Source organism: Acomys russatus, chromosome 4 (assembly GCF_903995435.1).
Source record: "Acomys russatus chromosome 4, mAcoRus1.1, whole genome shotgun sequence".
NCBI classification, from domain to species: Eukaryota; Metazoa; Chordata; class Mammalia; order Rodentia; family Muridae; genus Acomys; species Acomys russatus.
Window position 1 is genome coordinate 10,458,170 of NC_067140.1, and position 17,742 is coordinate 10,475,911.

General features: G+C 43.9%; 1 protein-coding gene across 3 annotated transcripts in view; it reads right to left on the minus strand.

The window, feature by feature from the left end:
- Chd6 (chromodomain helicase DNA binding protein 6) overlaps nucleotides 1-17,742 on the minus strand; it is a 118,166-nt gene that overhangs the window by 29,690 nt on the left and 70,734 nt on the right. For all 3 annotated transcript variants that reach the window (XM_051143717.1, XM_051143714.1, XM_051143716.1), the window contains 10 exons: nucleotides 14,665-14,829; nucleotides 12,641-12,820; nucleotides 10,735-10,845; nucleotides 8,786-8,988; nucleotides 7,968-8,167; nucleotides 7,597-7,756; nucleotides 6,146-6,235; nucleotides 5,052-5,155; nucleotides 3,191-3,320; nucleotides 1,304-1,364 (listed from right to left, as the gene is read on the minus strand). In XM_051143717.1, coding sequence (XP_050999674.1) covers nucleotides 1,304-1,364; nucleotides 3,191-3,320; nucleotides 5,052-5,155; nucleotides 6,146-6,235; nucleotides 7,597-7,756; nucleotides 7,968-8,167; nucleotides 8,786-8,988; nucleotides 10,735-10,845; nucleotides 12,641-12,820; nucleotides 14,665-14,829 — 1,404 coding nt within the window. The remainder of the gene's footprint in view (nucleotides 1-1,303; nucleotides 1,365-3,190; nucleotides 3,321-5,051; nucleotides 5,156-6,145; nucleotides 6,236-7,596; nucleotides 7,757-7,967; nucleotides 8,168-8,785; nucleotides 8,989-10,734; nucleotides 10,846-12,640; nucleotides 12,821-14,664; nucleotides 14,830-17,742) is intronic.

Below are 17,742 nucleotides of genomic sequence, written 5' to 3' on the forward strand. Positions count from 1 at the left end.
CTATAAAATGTCTATGTGTGTGGGAGACTCTCTAGGTTGTCGGGTAACAAGAGCTCTTAGACCTGGTACCATAAACACAATCCACAAAAACAAAAATGAGAAACATTTGCTCGAATTAAAATTTCTTGTCACATTAAAGACAACAGGGAAAGGATACAATGACAAAACTACAAGATGAGAGGAAATATCTGCAAACCACCCACCTGATAATAAACTAGTATCTGTCCAGGCAGTGGTGCCACACACCTTTAATCCCAGTGCTCAGGAGGCAGAGGCAGGTGGATCTCTGAGTTCAAGGGCAGCCTGGTCTACAAAGTGAGTTCAGGACAGCCCTGTCTCAAAAAACAAAAACAAACAAACACACAAACAAAAATGGTGCCATATCCATGCCATACAATAACATTCAGTAACCAAAACCAAAACCAACAAAGGAAATAACTACTGTCGAAACAGATGACCACCTTGATAGATTTCTTAGATTATAATAAGTGAAAAAAAGCCAATTAGCTGGGCACATTGGCACACACCTTTAATCCCAGGAGGCAGAGGCAGGTGGATCACTGTGAGTTCAAGGCCAGCCTGGTCTACACAGTGAGTCCAGGACAGCCATGGCTACAAAGAAATCTTGTCTCAAAATATCATTAAAAAAGAAAAAAGAGCCAATTGCCAAAGGTTCATTTATATAGTACCTTTTTTTTCTTTTTTTCTTTCTTTTTGAGACAAGGTTTCTCTGTGTAGCCTTGGCTGCCCTTGTAGATCAAGATGGCCTTGAATTCACAGAGATCCAGTCTGCCTCTGCCTCCCTGAGTGCTGGGATTAAAGGTGCGCACCGCTGCACCTGGCTTTATAGAACCTTCTTAAAATGACAAAGTTATAAAAATGGAGAAAAGATCAATAATGGTTGCTGGGGGCTGAAATGTGGGAGAAAGGAAAAACAACTGGTTATGGATGGTGACAAGACTTTTGTAGCCATGGAAATGGCCTGTACCTTGAATCCATCAATGTCACCACCGTGAATATTGAAATAAATAATTTTACCTGATGTTACTTTGGGGAATACTGGGTACAGGGCACACACAGTTTCTCTGTACTGTATTTTACAACTATATCTTAAATCTGCAGCCATATGAAAAAAAAAAATTTAGAATACAAATGCAGTCAAGCCTGTATGGTTTGATTTTCTGTAAGGAAGCCCTGTGGTGATAAAAGGCAAGTGCAGCAGTGCAATCCAACTCCCCAAACCACGAGGCGCTCTCTCTCAGCCTGAAAGAGCATGCAGGACCGTACAGCAAATCTGACTCACCGTTTGCTTCTGGAGACCATCTAACTTGTCCTCAGCACTGTCTTCTTTATCTATGTTGCCTCTAAATAAAAGTAATTATATACCGCTTAGGAGTTATGTTACTACCAGGTGCTTGTAAGAAAGCCCTCCAAATCTAAACATAATGTTAGTAGATAGCTTTCTTTCTCACAGGCACTCAAAATCTTAAGATTTTTTTTCCTTCTCTTTTCAGAGAGCCTTAGAGACACAAAGGAGAGAAACTACCACTCCAGAGTGTTATCATGTAGGTGGGTAAGGACTTCCATTCAAATGAGAGTTCACATGAGGCTGTGATCTACTCAGGCACATTCTGAGGGTGACTGGTCAACAACTCTATCATCGAAAAAGTTAACTCCAGCCCATCACGAGCTACCTGCACATACAGCTGAGACGGAGAACAGACTCCAGTTGTGCTAATCATGAGCCTGCCCCTAAGCACAGTGGGCGATTATTCTCGCACTTTCTTGGAAGACAACTCTCTAGTGCTGAGAAGGAAGGGTGGTTTGTCCTCTCTGGTATCACACTTGTGACTCAGCTGCTTCAAGTGTCCTGGGAGCTTAACTACCGCTGATGACTTTTCTTCCTGATTCTTCAATGCTAACACTGGAGAGAAGAGCCTGCTGTTTACTCCTGCCTTAGGTGCTTCGTGGGAATCACCACAAATACAATAGCTTTGAGTTATACACAGGCATCTGACCCAGAGGATGTTTTTCCTCAATCAGTTCATTTAACCAGCCACACTTGGCTTCTGTCAACATCTCCTAAAATATAGTTTTATTATCCTGTTCACAGGGAATGCCTTTGGGGCAGAGAACATCATGACAGCTCTTCACCAGGGGTTACTGGCAATGCCACACTCACGTAACTACAGCTCTGGGCAATTCAAAGTAAGTCATCCTTAGTTGAGGAGAGATCTGGTCCAAGCTGATAGCACTCATCCTGGAGATAACTGTTATCTTCTAAAAATTTTGTATCTTGGAGATCCATACGTTTTAGCTGTTACTTTAGTGTTAGTGAGAACTTTGACATTTGGAGATGATGCCAACAATAAACAAAAACCAGCCAAAGAGAATGCTTCTATATGTTTTTGTGCACTACCACTGTGCTCAAGTGCTTACAATCTCCACAGCGGCTCCTGAGTCTGCGTCACTCAGGGTTGTGTGACCCTTGAGTAAAGCCAGCCATCAGCTGAGGGACTTTATGGTTGGGAAACCTGGATGGAGTGCTGTGCCTGTGTACTTTTTTTTTTTGCCAAGGGTAAGAGATATGAATTCCCGAGAGCCCTCTGACCAGTGAGATGACTGTGGTTAACAAGCTAGGCAGGGGAATCCATGAAGGACAAGAATTGGAATTTGGTCTAAAGAACAAGTGTAAGGCATGGTAGGATGAACCCAGAGAAGCAATTTGAAGGACATGGTCACAGTAAAACTAGGCCCAAGATAGAAGTCAGATGGTGAGGGAAACTGTGGTGGTTTAAATGAGAAATGTCCTCTACAGGCTCATGTCTGTGGACACTTTGTCCCTAGTTTGGTGAGCTATGAAACCTTTAAGAGGTGGAGCCTTGCTGTGGAGGATGTGTATCACTGGGGACAAACAGGCTTTGAGGGTTTACACCTAGCCTCCACTCCTGTACCCATGAAATGTCATCAACCAGCTTCCTGTTCTTGCTACCATATGCCTTCCCCTCCATATGGACTCTCCCTATGGAATACCAAGAGAAAGTAAACTCTCTCTTCTCTAAGACTCTAGGTCATGGTATTTCATGACAGCAACAGACAAGTAATGGATACATAAAGATACAAAGTCCTGCATGTATGTGCAATAGGACACAAGTTGGTGACATCAGAGTGGGCCTACATGGCTTCTCACCTTTCAGGAATGTCCGTGTTTCCATCTGTAACACCCTGCTCTGCAGAAAGGGACTTCTCATCAGGCATACCGACTTTCTCTAGGAAGCAGAGTGCTGGGTCAGCCCGCATGGCATTGTACCTCTCATAACCTGAGCAGGCAATGACAAGTGTCAGAAGACAGGTCAGAACCCACCACACCCGGCCTGTGACATTCACTTTGTTTTCCTTACTCAGTAAAAACCAAGGCAAAACAAACAATGCTAATTTAAGATTAATGTGATGCCATGAGACTTCCTAACTGGAAGATTCTGGAGCTACAGCAGATACTTCTGAGCAGTTTCTCACTAACGCTGAACCTTGTGCAAACCTCATGTTTGAAGACAGATGCAGAGCCAGGCCGTTCTCACTGGTTTGCTGCTCTGTCCAGGAAAGGGAAGCAGATGAGGCGCTTTTACAGCCTCTTCCTCCTACTCCTCAACCCTGGCACCCTCTATATCTTAAAAGGGCTTATTTCCATGTAGTCCACCTCTATCCCATGAGGTAGGAAAGGAAGCTAAACAAATGATGGATCTAAGCCCTGAATGATGAACTGGACCAGGATGACTGTTTACTGGGCTAATAGGCTCAGTGTTATAAACTCAGTAAGGCAAAATTTCAACACGCACTTGGCAGGGCTTTGGAACTGCTCCTCATTGCATGTTTAAAGTAAACAAAAGGAAGATGGTCTTTAAAGGCAAAACAAAGAAAAAGAAAAAGAAATGCTTCATGTGTTTGCATGTGGAGGCTAAGAGTTGATGCTGAGTGTCTTCCTCTATTGGTCTCCTTCATTTCTGTGGCAGGGTCTCACAGAACCCAGAGCTCACCGAGTGCCTACGTTGGCAGACCAGAGAGCTCACGTCATCTTCCTGTCTCTGAACTTTCCTCAAGCCCCAGTGTCAAGGCCACTATGCTCGGCTTTTGTGTGAGTGCTGGGGATCCAAATTTAGGCCCTCATGCTTGCACGTCAAGAACTTTACCTGATAAGCTACCTCCTTAGGCCCCAAAACTGTACTTTAAAGCAGGAGGATGTGTGGTGTTTCATTGAATCTAACATTATCTTTTTGGGGGATACAATACAGTATGATTAAGACAGGCTTGTCCAAGTAAAAGACCAAACCTATTGTCACACCAAGCTTCCAGTTCGGCCTCACACTCCTGCTGTCATGACCTACCTAGCATGGTGGACTGTATCTCCCAGAACTGTAAGCCTTTCTCCTAAACTACTTTTGGTCAGGGTATCTTATCAGGGCAACAGGAAAGTACTTAATAAGTTGGAAAGAGTGCTTGGTGTGAGGGCGTGGAGACACAAATTCGTGGCTGTGTGTGGCTGTGACCTCAGTGCCGAGGTGGAGGGGTGACGAGAAGGTCCCTGGAGCTTGCTGATCATCTAGCTGAGGTGTAACATGATGAGCTTCTGGGTCTAGGGAGAGAAGCCGTCTCAAGAGAAGAGGTGTAGAGTGTACAGAGGGCACACAAAAACTACCTCTGGCTGTCACATGTATACAAGTGTGCATACCTGAAGCCCCCTGCCCCAAGACGGAAGCACTCCCACCTTAAGTACAAACAGGCAAGAGGAGAGGATAAAATATCAAGTTCGTTCTTTGTACCACAGCTGCTCTTTTGAAGTTTATCAGTCATACATTCTCAACACTGTTTTATGAGCCAACACATTCATTTGGTCAAGACTCCTAAGTGGGAAGCTGTGAGGTTCGATTTTCAGAGCTGTTACAATTAGACAATGGGACTGTTGAGAATTTGCAGGACTATGTACAGTCTAGTCAAGATTGCTTGAAATAGTTTTCTGGGTACTGATCGGGAAGGAGTCAATTTCCTAAACACACCGTGCTTGAACACGCCAATGAGAAGGGACTTATCAGCCTCAGCATCCCACCAATCTACTGGGATCTCCATGTAGTCAATGTCAGGCAGAGGGACGTCCAGCTCCCTGTGGAAAGAAGAGCATGCCCTCAGTGTTCTTTCTATTCAGACACAACACAAAAGCTACTGAACCAACCACCCTGGTATGAAACTACAGTCCTGGCTGAACACTTAAGTAACAACAAAGACGATCCAGAAGGCTGCAGCTCAGAATCTTATTGCTCACAAAGCTACTCAAGCATAGGTACTTTATACCCAGACTCCACTTGAGACTTGAGCATAATCTACCATCAGCCGACTCTCTATAAAGTAGTTCTGGTGCATTTCCCCCAAATGACTGAACTGAGACATGACTGAATCCTTAAAATAATTATTATCCAAATTATCTTGCCCTGGAGTTTACAATGGTATGATCTCAGGTATAGAGGGCTTTACAGAAACTAAGTAGTCAAATCTGACCATGCATTGCATTGTTAATAATGCTCAGGGACACCTGCCAGGATTGGCAAACAAGCCATCATTAGCAGGCCTGTTACCACCAGCCCCTCTAGGTTTGTTCCTGTTTTGAGGAGCACACGCACCCTTAGCTGACTGCCGTTATTCATCTGCGAAGTTTTCTCTAAAAGTTTTGGGGCTTGGATGGAGGAACATTTACCCGGATAGATAGATGGTTTCTCTGTAGAATTTGACAATTGTCCATTAGGATTCTTACTGTGACTGATTAAGTCTTACTGTTCCTTGTCAAGCCTAACTCCCTGTATGAGTTTACTGTTCCCTGGCCCTAGCTTTCCAGAAACCTACTGGTTTCCTCACACAGTGACATAGGAGGAATGACCTTTTTGGGATGACTTATTTATACATTAAGTCTAAACAGGACCAGTGACTGACTGAGAATAAAGTAAAGGCCTTTCTTCCCTATCCACCTGTTTGCTATCTGGGTAGCAGCCTTGGGCAGGGTGGAAACCTGGGTCTCCTGAAACAACAGGCTGGATCTGTCAAGTCTATGAGCAGACAATTTATATAAATTATTTAACTGAGAGCTATGGCTGATGTTTACCTGGCAGGAGTTCCCTCAAATGCTTTATCAGCTGCTTCTCCCAGTATTTCAGCTTTTAGGTAGTATAGCATCCGGACTCTCAAAAGCACCCTATGAAAGATGAATACCTTAATACAATACTCTAGAACTTAAGACTGAGCACTCATCACCAAATTAAGATAGGGAAGTTAATAAGCATTCCTGAGTAGTATGAAGGGGCAAACCAGAGTACAGAAGAAGAACAGGAGACAGGTGTCAATGCCAGACGTTACTAGCATCCCCTCTTCTCTATTCAAGAAAACAATCACTTACCCAGTTTCTGGCTAGACCACCTTGTTAGCCATAAATGAAGGCAGAGACAGTCGACAGCCTCCCTTAACCCCAATCTTTTCATGTGGCCACAAGGACCACAGACAGAGGTAAAGCTGACATGAACACAGTGAAATAATTCTTAAAGGGCAAGTGTTTATTTTTTCATGGCAGTGTGTCTCCTCTCCTGAGGGCTTCATTCACTTTGATTCTATAGAGGCTGTACTCAAGCTCCATGGAAATGTACCAGTTGTGTTTCAGACAAAGCGTTTGAGTCAACTACCAATATGCTGCACCATGCTATTTGCTGTAAGGAATACAGCGAAGTGGATAATTCAATCACGCTCTACAGGCACCTACAAGTCCACTGTGAAATGAAATGAGCCACAAAGGGTCAAACACAGAAGCAGACGGCTGAGGCCCAGGCTGATATGCAAACACAGGATGGACGTATGGGGAGGTGTTGGAGAGCAACACTGGTGAGGAAACGCTTCATGCTCTAGCTAAGCAGCGAAGAGGCTGGAGGAACACTGCAGTTCACTCAATACCCGTCAAGAGTAAAGGTTAGCCTTTGACGGAAAAGCCCAGGTACAATGGCACTGACTTCCAGATTACTATCTGTGTGACAAATATTATGAACAATGCTCATCATTTTAAGCAACAAAAAGGAGGTCGTATATTTATATATGCTGGCATGTATAGGGTACCTCTGAAGAAGCAGGCTAACAGTGGCTGTCTCTAGGAAAGGAAATGCGGGAGCTAAAGACGGGAGGAAAAACTATTTTTGACAAAAAAGTTTTATGTGCATATTTGTTATCTTCTCAAAAGAATGCAACTTAGAGGCTTCTGAAAAAAGTATAATTTCTACTAGGTATGGGTAGGAAATGGCATTGTGGCCCAACTCAGAAACAGAGAGAGGGTGTCCTGACTGGTTCTTGTAAGCTGGGTTATAAAAAGCCTCTGGGTAAAGAATGTATTGTAGAATTGATGACTGCTAAAGGAGGCAGAGGAAGGACGTGAAGAGAGTGCAGACAGTTTAACCCTCAAATCCTCTCTTCTTCCCAGACCTTCTATGTGGGTATGAAAGGCTATCTCTGTGGGTATCCCAGAAACCTGGACTGTCCGAGCAGGTCTCACTCTGGGAAACAGGATGGCCAACTCACTTGTTGCAGTGCTGTTTGAGGTGTTTTTTGTACCCATCATCATGTAAGACCACCTCAGGGTTGCAGGTGGCCAGCCAGTCTGCATTCTTCAGTTCTGGGAGCAACAGCTGATTTTTTGTCTTTTTTCCTTTCCTCCCTCTGGGGACTGGGGCAGACAATCCTGAAATGGAGAGATAGTGAGGCATACAGATGAGCCAAGAGGGCTTCAACACAGGCACTCAATCTGGCTGGGTGCAGAGTCAGCATGGTGGTTCCTGGATGACAGATGCCTCCTCAAATCCACAAAAAGCAAGGTGGTCAGGAAGACTTAAGGACTGCCCTGTGAGGCTCAAGGGAGAAATAACCCAGCCTGTCACTACTTCACCTCTTACCTGAGTGGTTCTGGAGGGTCTGAGCTTGCCCATCTTTGGAAGGGGTGATTAGTTCCCAAATAAAACTCTTGATCTTCTCGTCTCCTTTGTAATGCTTGACACAGTACACCAACAGGGCCCGGCAAATCATTTCCATGTCCTTCTCATTCAGGTGCCATTTGAATCGCCCGTGAGTCAGGATGTCCTTCCACCGGCCCCAGCTGATGTTGAGAATGGAGAGGGTGTTGGACAAGAGCCACAGACATATCCTCCACACAGCAGGAATCAGAGAGACACGATATTCCTCATCCTCTTACAAGTCTATCAGCTACCCAAAGCTTTGTCCTGAAAGGCCTATGAGGACTTCATAACGACATGCCCTATTTGTCACTAATGTGACCTACACACTGGTTCACATGGTTGCTAGATTTTTAAGTAGTGATGGTCCAAAATACTGGGGGCAGAGAGTATGTTTGGAATGGAACAGTACAGCTGCAGTAACCACGGCATAACCATGCCTTAACTGTAACATCTGTTGCACTAATTCCATATAATCCATTCCTGGGTGAAAGAGGAAATCAGTACCAGGCAGCAAATTGCTATCAGAGATCGGCTGTGACACGAGTTTGAGAAGATCATAGTATGTCTATACTATGGCAACACAGCACAGTGATGAGGGGGATTCCTGGTAGAAAGCACAAGTTTATTTTGCTCGAGTAGATCTCATTAGCTGGTACCCAAAGGGAGCTAGAAGCTCACAGGGCAAATATAAGGTCTTAAGAAAATTAGTGGGGAAATAACAGCACACTCCCTTCCCACTAAGCAGAGCCAGTACCTACCCAAAGATGAGCAGGTTCTTCTCTACCCGAAAGCACTCAGCACGGAGGTAGCGCCTGGCTTTGTCATTGAGGCGCCTGGACCTTGTGGGCCTTTCGTCTGAGTCACTGTCTAACTCTGAGAACTCCATGAGCTCATCCTCCTCAAACGAGTTGTAGTGTTTGGTCTGCTTCCTCACGCGGGGCCGGTCAATCACTAAGCTTTCCTGGAAATGGAGAAGACTATGGGGAGGAGGCCCCTCTTATCGTTACTCCTTACCATAGTACACATGCGCCCTGCTGCCATTCCTCAGCGCACATCTGAGAAAGAACCATCCCATGTCAGCCTCTGTTAGGGAAAGCTCTTCACAGTACACCTGCTGTTTCTATGACCACAAACTGGGCAAGCACAGGGGACTCCCAGAGACTTGCTCAAGCTGTTGTTTCTTAGCCCCCAGTATTGTCACCACCACCTGGTATTTCTGCCATCATTCTAGCAAGCAAAGTCCCTAAGTGCACAAAGTGGCAGGCTGCTCTTGGCAAGAAAGGCTGGAGTGGGGAGCCCAGCTGTTCTGCCTGGCGTGCAGAGAGCAGTCTGAGCTCTGGAGACAGACTAGGTGAGAGGATTCCATCTGCTCAGGAACTTTCTGAAGAAAACACACCCTGCTACTTTCATTATCTGTCTCCTTTAGGCAGATCTACTAACTTTTTGCTAAAAGACGAAACTGCTAGTTCAGGCATCTCATTTCAGCCGTGTTCCTGGCCACACCAACTGCTTCTTCTCTAGTCCCATTACACTTTGCTCCTTCCCCCTTCTTGCTACACTTTGTCCAAGACTAGGTGGAACTCCTCAACACTTCTCCATGCAGTCCAGACGGTGAGTTTCTAGCATCACTCTGCCTCAGTGACCTTGTTTCTTACTGTGAAATGCTCCTGCTGCTTTTTGCTGCCATAGAGGAGAGAATTGCCTGGGCCCTTCCCACTGTCCTGCCCACAGTGTATCCTTGATTAGGACTCTTTATAGTACCTGAAGCAAAGCCCAGAATCTTCCTACCGGGAAGCATTTCTAGTTGGAGAAAAAAAACCTGGGCTAAGCAACCATCAATAGTTATGCTAACCACAGCAGAACAGTGATGGGGGTTCTACTCACTGACTCAGCTAGACTACAAGAAGAGCTATCTCCTTGGTTTGTGGGCCACAGAGCTCAAACTGCACTTGAGAAGACAGGAAGGAAGACTATGTACTTATCTTGAAGTGAGGAGATGGGGTCAGGGATGGGAGGAGAACTAGTACTTTTTTTTTTTTAAAGATTTACTTATTTATTATGTATGCAATGTTTTGCCTGCAATGTACAGCTGCAGCCAGAAGAGGGCACCAGATCTCACTATAGATGGTTGTGAGCCACCATGTGGTTGCTGGGAATTGAACTCAGGACCTCCAGAAGAGCAGCCAGTGTTCTTAACCTCTGAGCCATCCCTCCAGGGCCCCAAACTAGCGCTTTATAGGCATCTCATAGCTGGCCAGGCACTGGTGCCAGCCATGTTCACAATGTGACCATGACTCTGCTGTCGGGGCGTCAGCACTTCCTCTCCCACTTGTCTGGGGAAGCTCCAGAGTGTGGCACAAAGGCATAGTCTGGTTTTATCCAGGTGCCCATGGTCTCTCCCATGTACAAAATGGGAAAAAGGAGGTAAAGCCAGCAAGTATTTTCTTCCCTTCTTCCTTCTGACTGTTAAGAGCTGAGGTTGCTTTCAGAGAAGTACTGAACCTAAGATGGACCAAATTACAAGTCCCAGCTCTACCTGTGCTTATTTAACTTCTTGGGTGGCCAACAAACTGCGTACCCCATTAGCCACCATAAAGGTCTAAGTGTTAACACCACCAAGGGCTGTCTGTGCTAATAGTGACCTGAGCCATGTAGCATGTCCCATGCAACCCCAGTGCTGTTCTTAGTGGGACACAATATGCTGTACCTTTTCATTATTTGCTTCGGTATCTAATTCAGCTATTTTAGCCCATTTCTGCCAAAAATTAGGATCATCCAAGGAAATGTCTGTTCTGTTTCCTGAAGCCACAAAACTAGCCTGTGAAGGAGACAAAACAAAACACCTTATTTCACATGCTCAAGAAAAACAAAAGGAATCCATCCATGTCAAAACTAAAAACCTTACCACACTTCCAAAATCTCAAGTCTTAAAATAAAAAATTTCCCTCCTTTTAAAGACTGAGTAAAAAAATAAAAACCTCAATTTACAGGATCATTTTCTTGAAACTTAAAAACTTGAAAGGAAAAAGACAACCCCTTTAGATAATAGCAATGTAGCAATATATTACCTGGTGTCCAATATCCTATAAAAACAGTATTTATTTGCTTGTTTTGTTTTTTGTTACAAAGTATAACCAAATGCACCTTAGACTGCTGGCAAACTTGTAATCCTCCCTCTTTATCAGCATACTAAAAGCTGGAGTTACAGTGTGTGTGTTGTATGTGTGTGTTGTGTGTGTGGTTTATATGTGGTATGTCTGTATGTGAATGTGTGTGGTGTATGTGTGGTCTGTGTGTACGTGTGTGTGTGTGTGTGTGTGTGTGTGTGTGTGTTAAATATAGCATCTTACTAGAGCCTGTGATCCTTAGCCTCTCAAGTACTGTGATGCCTAACAAAAAGGTTATCTCCTCCCCGCCCCCCATGACAAAGCCTCATGAACCTCAGGCTGGCTTTGGACTCATTATATAGGTAAGGATGATGACCTTAAAGGTCTTACCCTCCATCCCTGGTGCTGGATTACAGAGATACTGTGCTTAGTTTTATATGGTACCAGAAACTGAACCCAGCTTGGTGCACGGCAGGCAAGTACATTTGTAGCCACTAGGTCCTAAAAAGTTCAATTTCAAAGTATCTTTGTTTGTTTGCTTTTTTTTGGTTTGTTTTGCTTTCAGTTTATTAGTATCTGCTTTAAAAATGGCATGGGGCGGGGCTGGTATGCACATCTTTAATGCCAGCACTTGGGAGGCAGAGAGGCAGGCAGATCTCTTTGAGTTCCAGACCAGCAAGGGCCACATACAGACTATGTCTGAATAAAACAAAAAACAAAAAACAAAAACCTCAAATCCCCAAACCAACTAACCAACCAGCATCAAAAAAGGAGGCACCAGGCCTGGGTAGAGGCTCAGGGGGATGAGGTGGTTGCTCTGCAAATGTGAAGACTGGGGTCTGCACTTGCACGTACAACTTGGCAGGAGTGGCAGCCACCTATTATTCTAGCACTTGGGAGGAAGACACAGGGCAAGATGGCAGGAATCATGGAGTTCCAGATTTGGGGAGAGACCCTACCTCACCATAAGTAAAGTGGAGAATGATCAATGTAGACATTCAATGTCATGTGTGTGTGCGTGCGCGTGCATGCACAGGTCATAAAAACTCCCATGGGAATTAGCAGAGCCTGCAACCAGAACAACCTAAAGGTAACTTGCAGAGTTCTAAACCCACTGACCTGAGCAACAGAGGAAGGTAATCCTAAGTTAAGGAGCTGGCTATCTCTTAAAAATCGTATTCCTGTGGATTAAAAATACCTGCTTGAATTTGAGGAATGGAATGTACAGTTGAGGTCCACTCTGACAGTGTTCAAAGAAAACTTTACAAAAAGCATCACGATGTTCACGTAAGGGTTCTGGAGCTGTTCTTGTAAAAAGTACACAGAACAAAGTACAAACTAGTGTCTACCTGCTGTGGCCACTAGTTCCTCTTCACTGCAGTTTGTATCTCCTACTACATCGTCAAGACATTGCACTTGGAGGAACAGAAGCCTCATTAATGAGCTAAAAAAAGAAACAGTACCCTCTTCCCTTCCCAAATACCACGGCAGGAGCAGGTCACATACCTTGGCAAAAGTAGATCCCTTCCCCTCTGATTGGATGGTGATGGTATGGGTTCTTCTTTGCAGAATCTGGTCTATGTCCTCTTCACAGAACTTGGAGCCTTCATCTTCCTCATCCATTAAAGCTCCATATGCACCTTTCCGGAGCAAGTCTTCCACTTCCATTTTTGAGAGCTGCTGCACCTGAGCAGGTCACCCAAGTGGATAACGCAAAGGAGAAACACAGCTTCAAATGTGGCCCTCATAACTGAGTATAGCTGCCCTACAAACTACAAACATCAGGTAGAAAAGCCAGAAATGACAGCTCAGATGAAGGTGCCCTGGCTACTTTGCAGGGCAGGCAGGCAGGCAGGCAATTTTCTATAGAGAGCTCTGGAGCAAAGCCTAACACATGAGCCAAAGGCCTCACATTCTTCAGGACAGTGGTTATCATCAAATGTCGTAAGCTATTAAAACCATGCACCATTGGAGATGATATACTTGACATCTTATTTTAGTATTTTAACTTGAGCTTATATCTTTAAAGCCTCCAGATGTACCACATGAACTGAGAAAAAATGATTTATTCATTATTAACTAAATACATTTGTACTGGAAATGATGTCACCCCTTAACTAAAAAAAGGAGCCTGTGCCAAGTGTGATCTTTCAACTACTTGTTGAAAGCAGGAAATGGAGTTCAAAACACCCTTTCCTGGTTCTAATTAACAATCTGGTTCTCTTTATTTCAATCACAAGAGGGAATTCCATGGCTCACAGAATGGGCAATTTGGAGTTGATGGTTAGTGACACAGGCATCGCTAAGAATACAGCACATCTGCACTAAGGTTTAGCTCCTTTCCGATGCTCTAATCCCAGAGATGAAAGAGATATGCTGCTCTGAGCTTTACAACACTGGAAGAATCTTAGCAGTAATTCTTAACCCTCTCCAATCCAGACCCAAAATGTTGTTGTCATTGTTTTGTTTTGTTGAGACTGTTTTAGTGTACTCAGGCTGGCTTTTAAAATTCACTCTGTAGCAGAAAGGCTGGCCTTGATCTCCTCACCCTCCTGCCTCTACTTCCCAGGTGCTGGGATTATAAGCATGTGCTACTATGCCCAGTAGAAAAAAAACTAATTGCCATTCTTCAAGCTAATTTGCCCATTTATTATTTCCTGACCGTCACACACTATGCACACTGTTAGAGGTCACAGGGACACAGACAACACTGATTCCAAAACACCATCAAGAAGCTCCAAATCAGGCTGGAGAGATGGCTCGGTGGTTAAGACTTGCTGTTCTTGCAGAGGCTTGGCTCCCAGAACTCACCTGATAGCTTAGAACTATTTGTAACTCCAGTTCCATGGGATGGGACACCAATACCTGGACTCTGCAGCCACCAAGGCACATACATAGTACACATACATACATGCATGCAGGCAAGAGCTCATAAACATGAAATAAAAATAAGTAAATGTTAATTAAAAAAAAAAAAAAACAAAGCAGCTCAAAGTCTGCAGTGTGAGATGAGGTAGGAAGTAGAGTAACAAATACGTTATAAAACTGTTAGGCCTTTGGCTCATATATATATATGTATGTATATGTATATATACACAAATATATGTATATGTTTAAAATATATGTTAAAATGTTAAACCTATCAGTTCTGATGGTGTGATTAACCTTTATTTAACTGTCACTACATGTAGAGCAGCCCTAGCACAAAGCAGCTCCCAGGCTGCCTTTACCCATTTAGAAAATGCAGGGACTGCCTCTGAATTATATTCTGTTATGGGGATTACCTAACATGGAGACACCGAGAACTGAATCAAAACGGTGAAAGGCAACCCACAAATAGCTTTCAGAAGGGAAAACCAAAAACCAAAAACCAAAAACCAAAAACCCTGACAAGTGCTCCTTTTTTCTTGTTTTTGAGATGGGCTCACTATTTATCCCAGACTGGTCTGGAACACAGAGAGCCATCTGCCTGGTGCTAGGATCAAAGGCATATGCTCCTTCGTGCTCCAGGACAGGTACAATGTACTCACTCCATTAGTGCTGCCCTTTCTGTTGATGTCCTGAAGAATAGCCTTGTCCAGGCCCAGTTTCAGGCTGGCCTTGTCAAACATTTCCCGCTCATAGGAGTTTCGAGTGATTAGGCGATATACCTTCACGGCTTTGCTCTGGCCTATACGATGACAGCGGGCCTGAGCCTGGGAAGAAGGGGCACACACATTTTGTCACATGTGTACTCACACACTGTATACTCACATTTGCACATATACAAATACAGGAGCCCCTGTCGAGTGAGTGGTCAGCTTTCACAGATGGTGGCATTCCTCACTTTTGGAGTCACTCACTTCTTTACCAACAGGCTCACCAACTACTATGTGGTGAGGAAAGTGATGGGAAACACACAGCTATCTTTCCCTCCCTGCTCAGGGTCTGTGTGCAGGCATACTGTGAGGTGAGACTCATTTTCATGTGCTGTTCTACCTCTGGGAAATGCCTCAGAGGCAGCAGCACTGCTCTTCTTCTATTTTTGAAATTCACTACAAAAATTTCAAACAGAGAAAAGCACAATGATCCTTGTGGACAATCTTGTTTCCTTTCTACCACTCTTCACAATGGTGAGGCAGCAAATCTTAAGAAGAGTGCTTCTAATTCTTACCTATTTTAATATGGACTTCTAAAGGTAAAACACACCACCTCACCACTATATACTTAAAAGCAATTCTGTTTTTTCCATCCACAGCACTGAGGATTGAACAAGGTCTTACACATGTGAGGTAAGTGCTCTGCTGCTAAGCCATGTGCCTCCACAAATGAAATGATTCCCACTATTGACCAGTCTTCCAACCTTCCCACTCAGCTGTCAATGCGATGTGCTGGTCCTCTGTTTTCCCATCTTGCTTATTGTATCTGTGCTGTGTCCCTGAGTGGGTGTTTTTGCCCCTTGTACTTTCTGTAAAGTAGTTATAGCATGTAACCTGATTAGGTAAGATCTGATTTTTGGCCAGGTCTATCACAGATGGGCTTTAAATTCCATCAGCAGACACATATTTATTTGCCTGCCTCTTATGAAATTGAACACCAATGTGAACATCCATTTTTTATTAGGGGTTATAATTGTCTTCATTAATATTTTGGTTCCCCTAATATTCCATTATTTAAAAAATTAAACACTTGATTCTTTTTCTTTGTTCCAAAACAACATCCTCTAAAGTGACTAATAAGGTTTTTATTATCAGCTCTTTAAGGATCACAATGAAGCCATATATATTTCAATACAGCTGTTATGTCTTACTGCCCTTAAGTCATTATTGTTACTGTTGTTAAAATATGGCCTATGGGAGCCTCTTCAGGTTGATGTCTGAGCTCTTTCAACACAGTCCAGTAGGCCATGGAGAGAGACTCCATAAAATGATTGTGTGGTATCAGAATGGAGGTGTCAGTATGAATCAATGGCTATGGGTGGGTGTCTATACATACATATCAACAGGACACAAACAGCTGTGTGTTTATACCTGTATATTATATCAAAGACCAACAGTCTTCAATAGTTGCCTTGCTTTTCATAAGTTCCATAGTTCTTTTTGGTATTTCCTGTATAAAACTAGATTCACCTATTTTAAAAGGATTTCTGTTCTGTTTTTTTGTTTTGTTTTGTTTTTCCTTCAACAAAAAATGTGCACTCCTGCAAGCAAGTGGAGAAGGGTGTCACTGACACTGACCATGAGGCATGGCCATGCCATTTATGGAAAGCTTGCAGGTACCCTGCAGACCTGAGTGCTTTCTTGCTTTGATGGAGGTAAACAGGAGCAGTGAGAATGTGCCTTGGTTCTCAACTAAGAGAAGACAGTGACAGAAGACAACAGCCTCAGATTCCTGCTTCTGTCTCATGGTCTTACTGCAATCCCAGCATCCAGAATAGAGTAGCAAGCAGTAGGACCCATGGTTCAAATGCCAGGCTGTTTAAAGGAAGCTAGAACTCTGCTGACCATGAGTTTGAATGTTGGGGGAGGGGGAGGAAAAAAGGAAGAGGCTGAGTAGAGATTCTTAAGCTGCCTAGCAGGGAGTCATCCTGGTTAGAGTCAGATCCACCCCATCTCTATGTCTGAAAACATAGCCCTTTCTCAGTGCTCTAGTGGCATGGAAACTGAAGCCCGCCAGCAACAGGCACCAATCTCATGTTGTGATGGCTAACCTCAGCTGTCAATCTGATTCCATCTAGAATCAACTAAATAAAACCAAGCTGCTAGACATGCTTGTAAGATGTTTTCCTAATGGATCATCTGAGGTAAAAGACCTACCCTATATCTGGGCTACTCCTTCTGGTGGGAGGCAACATAAAAGGACATGGAGGAAGAGAGCTTTCCCTTACTTTTGCTGGCAGGTTCACTTCCCCTGTTATCGTGGCCAGTATCACACTGAACTTCTAAGAACCAGCACCTGCCCAGGAATGGTTCCTGACTCCAGGGTCAGGCTGGGATGGGAGAGACACCGAGCACTATGGCCTCAATGACCACCAGATCCAGCCTTTCTGCTGTGATCCCTCTTTTAATACTGACTCTATTAATTCTGTCCCTTTAGAGAACCCTGATTAATATGCTGCCTCTTTGTCTATTATAGTCTCAGAAAAATAGCACCACTACAACCCACAGAAAACACTACCTAATGAAAACAAGCATTTTTTTTCAGATTTATTTATTTAATGTATACCCTATCTACATATAGAGCCTATAAGTCAGAAGAGGGCATAAGATCCTATTATAGATGGTTGTGAGCTAACATGTGGTTGCTGGGAATTGAACTCAGGACCTCTGGAAGAATGGCTAGTGCTCTTAACTACTGAGCCATTTCTCCAGCCCCCACAAGTATTTTTTTTTTTTAATGAGAAAATTTTTTCTAGTGGTGTGTGCGCATTTGTGTGTGCACGTGCATGGTGCCATGTGGAGGCCTGAGTGTCCCCCTAAATCTCATTTCACTGTACTTCTTGAGACAGTTTCTCAGTGAATACAACGTCAGCCATTTTGGCTTTAGACTAGCTAATAATCGAGCTCCAGGGAGCCTCCTCCTACAAGTACTGAGATTATAAAAAGCCTTTTAATGTGGAGTCTGGGCAA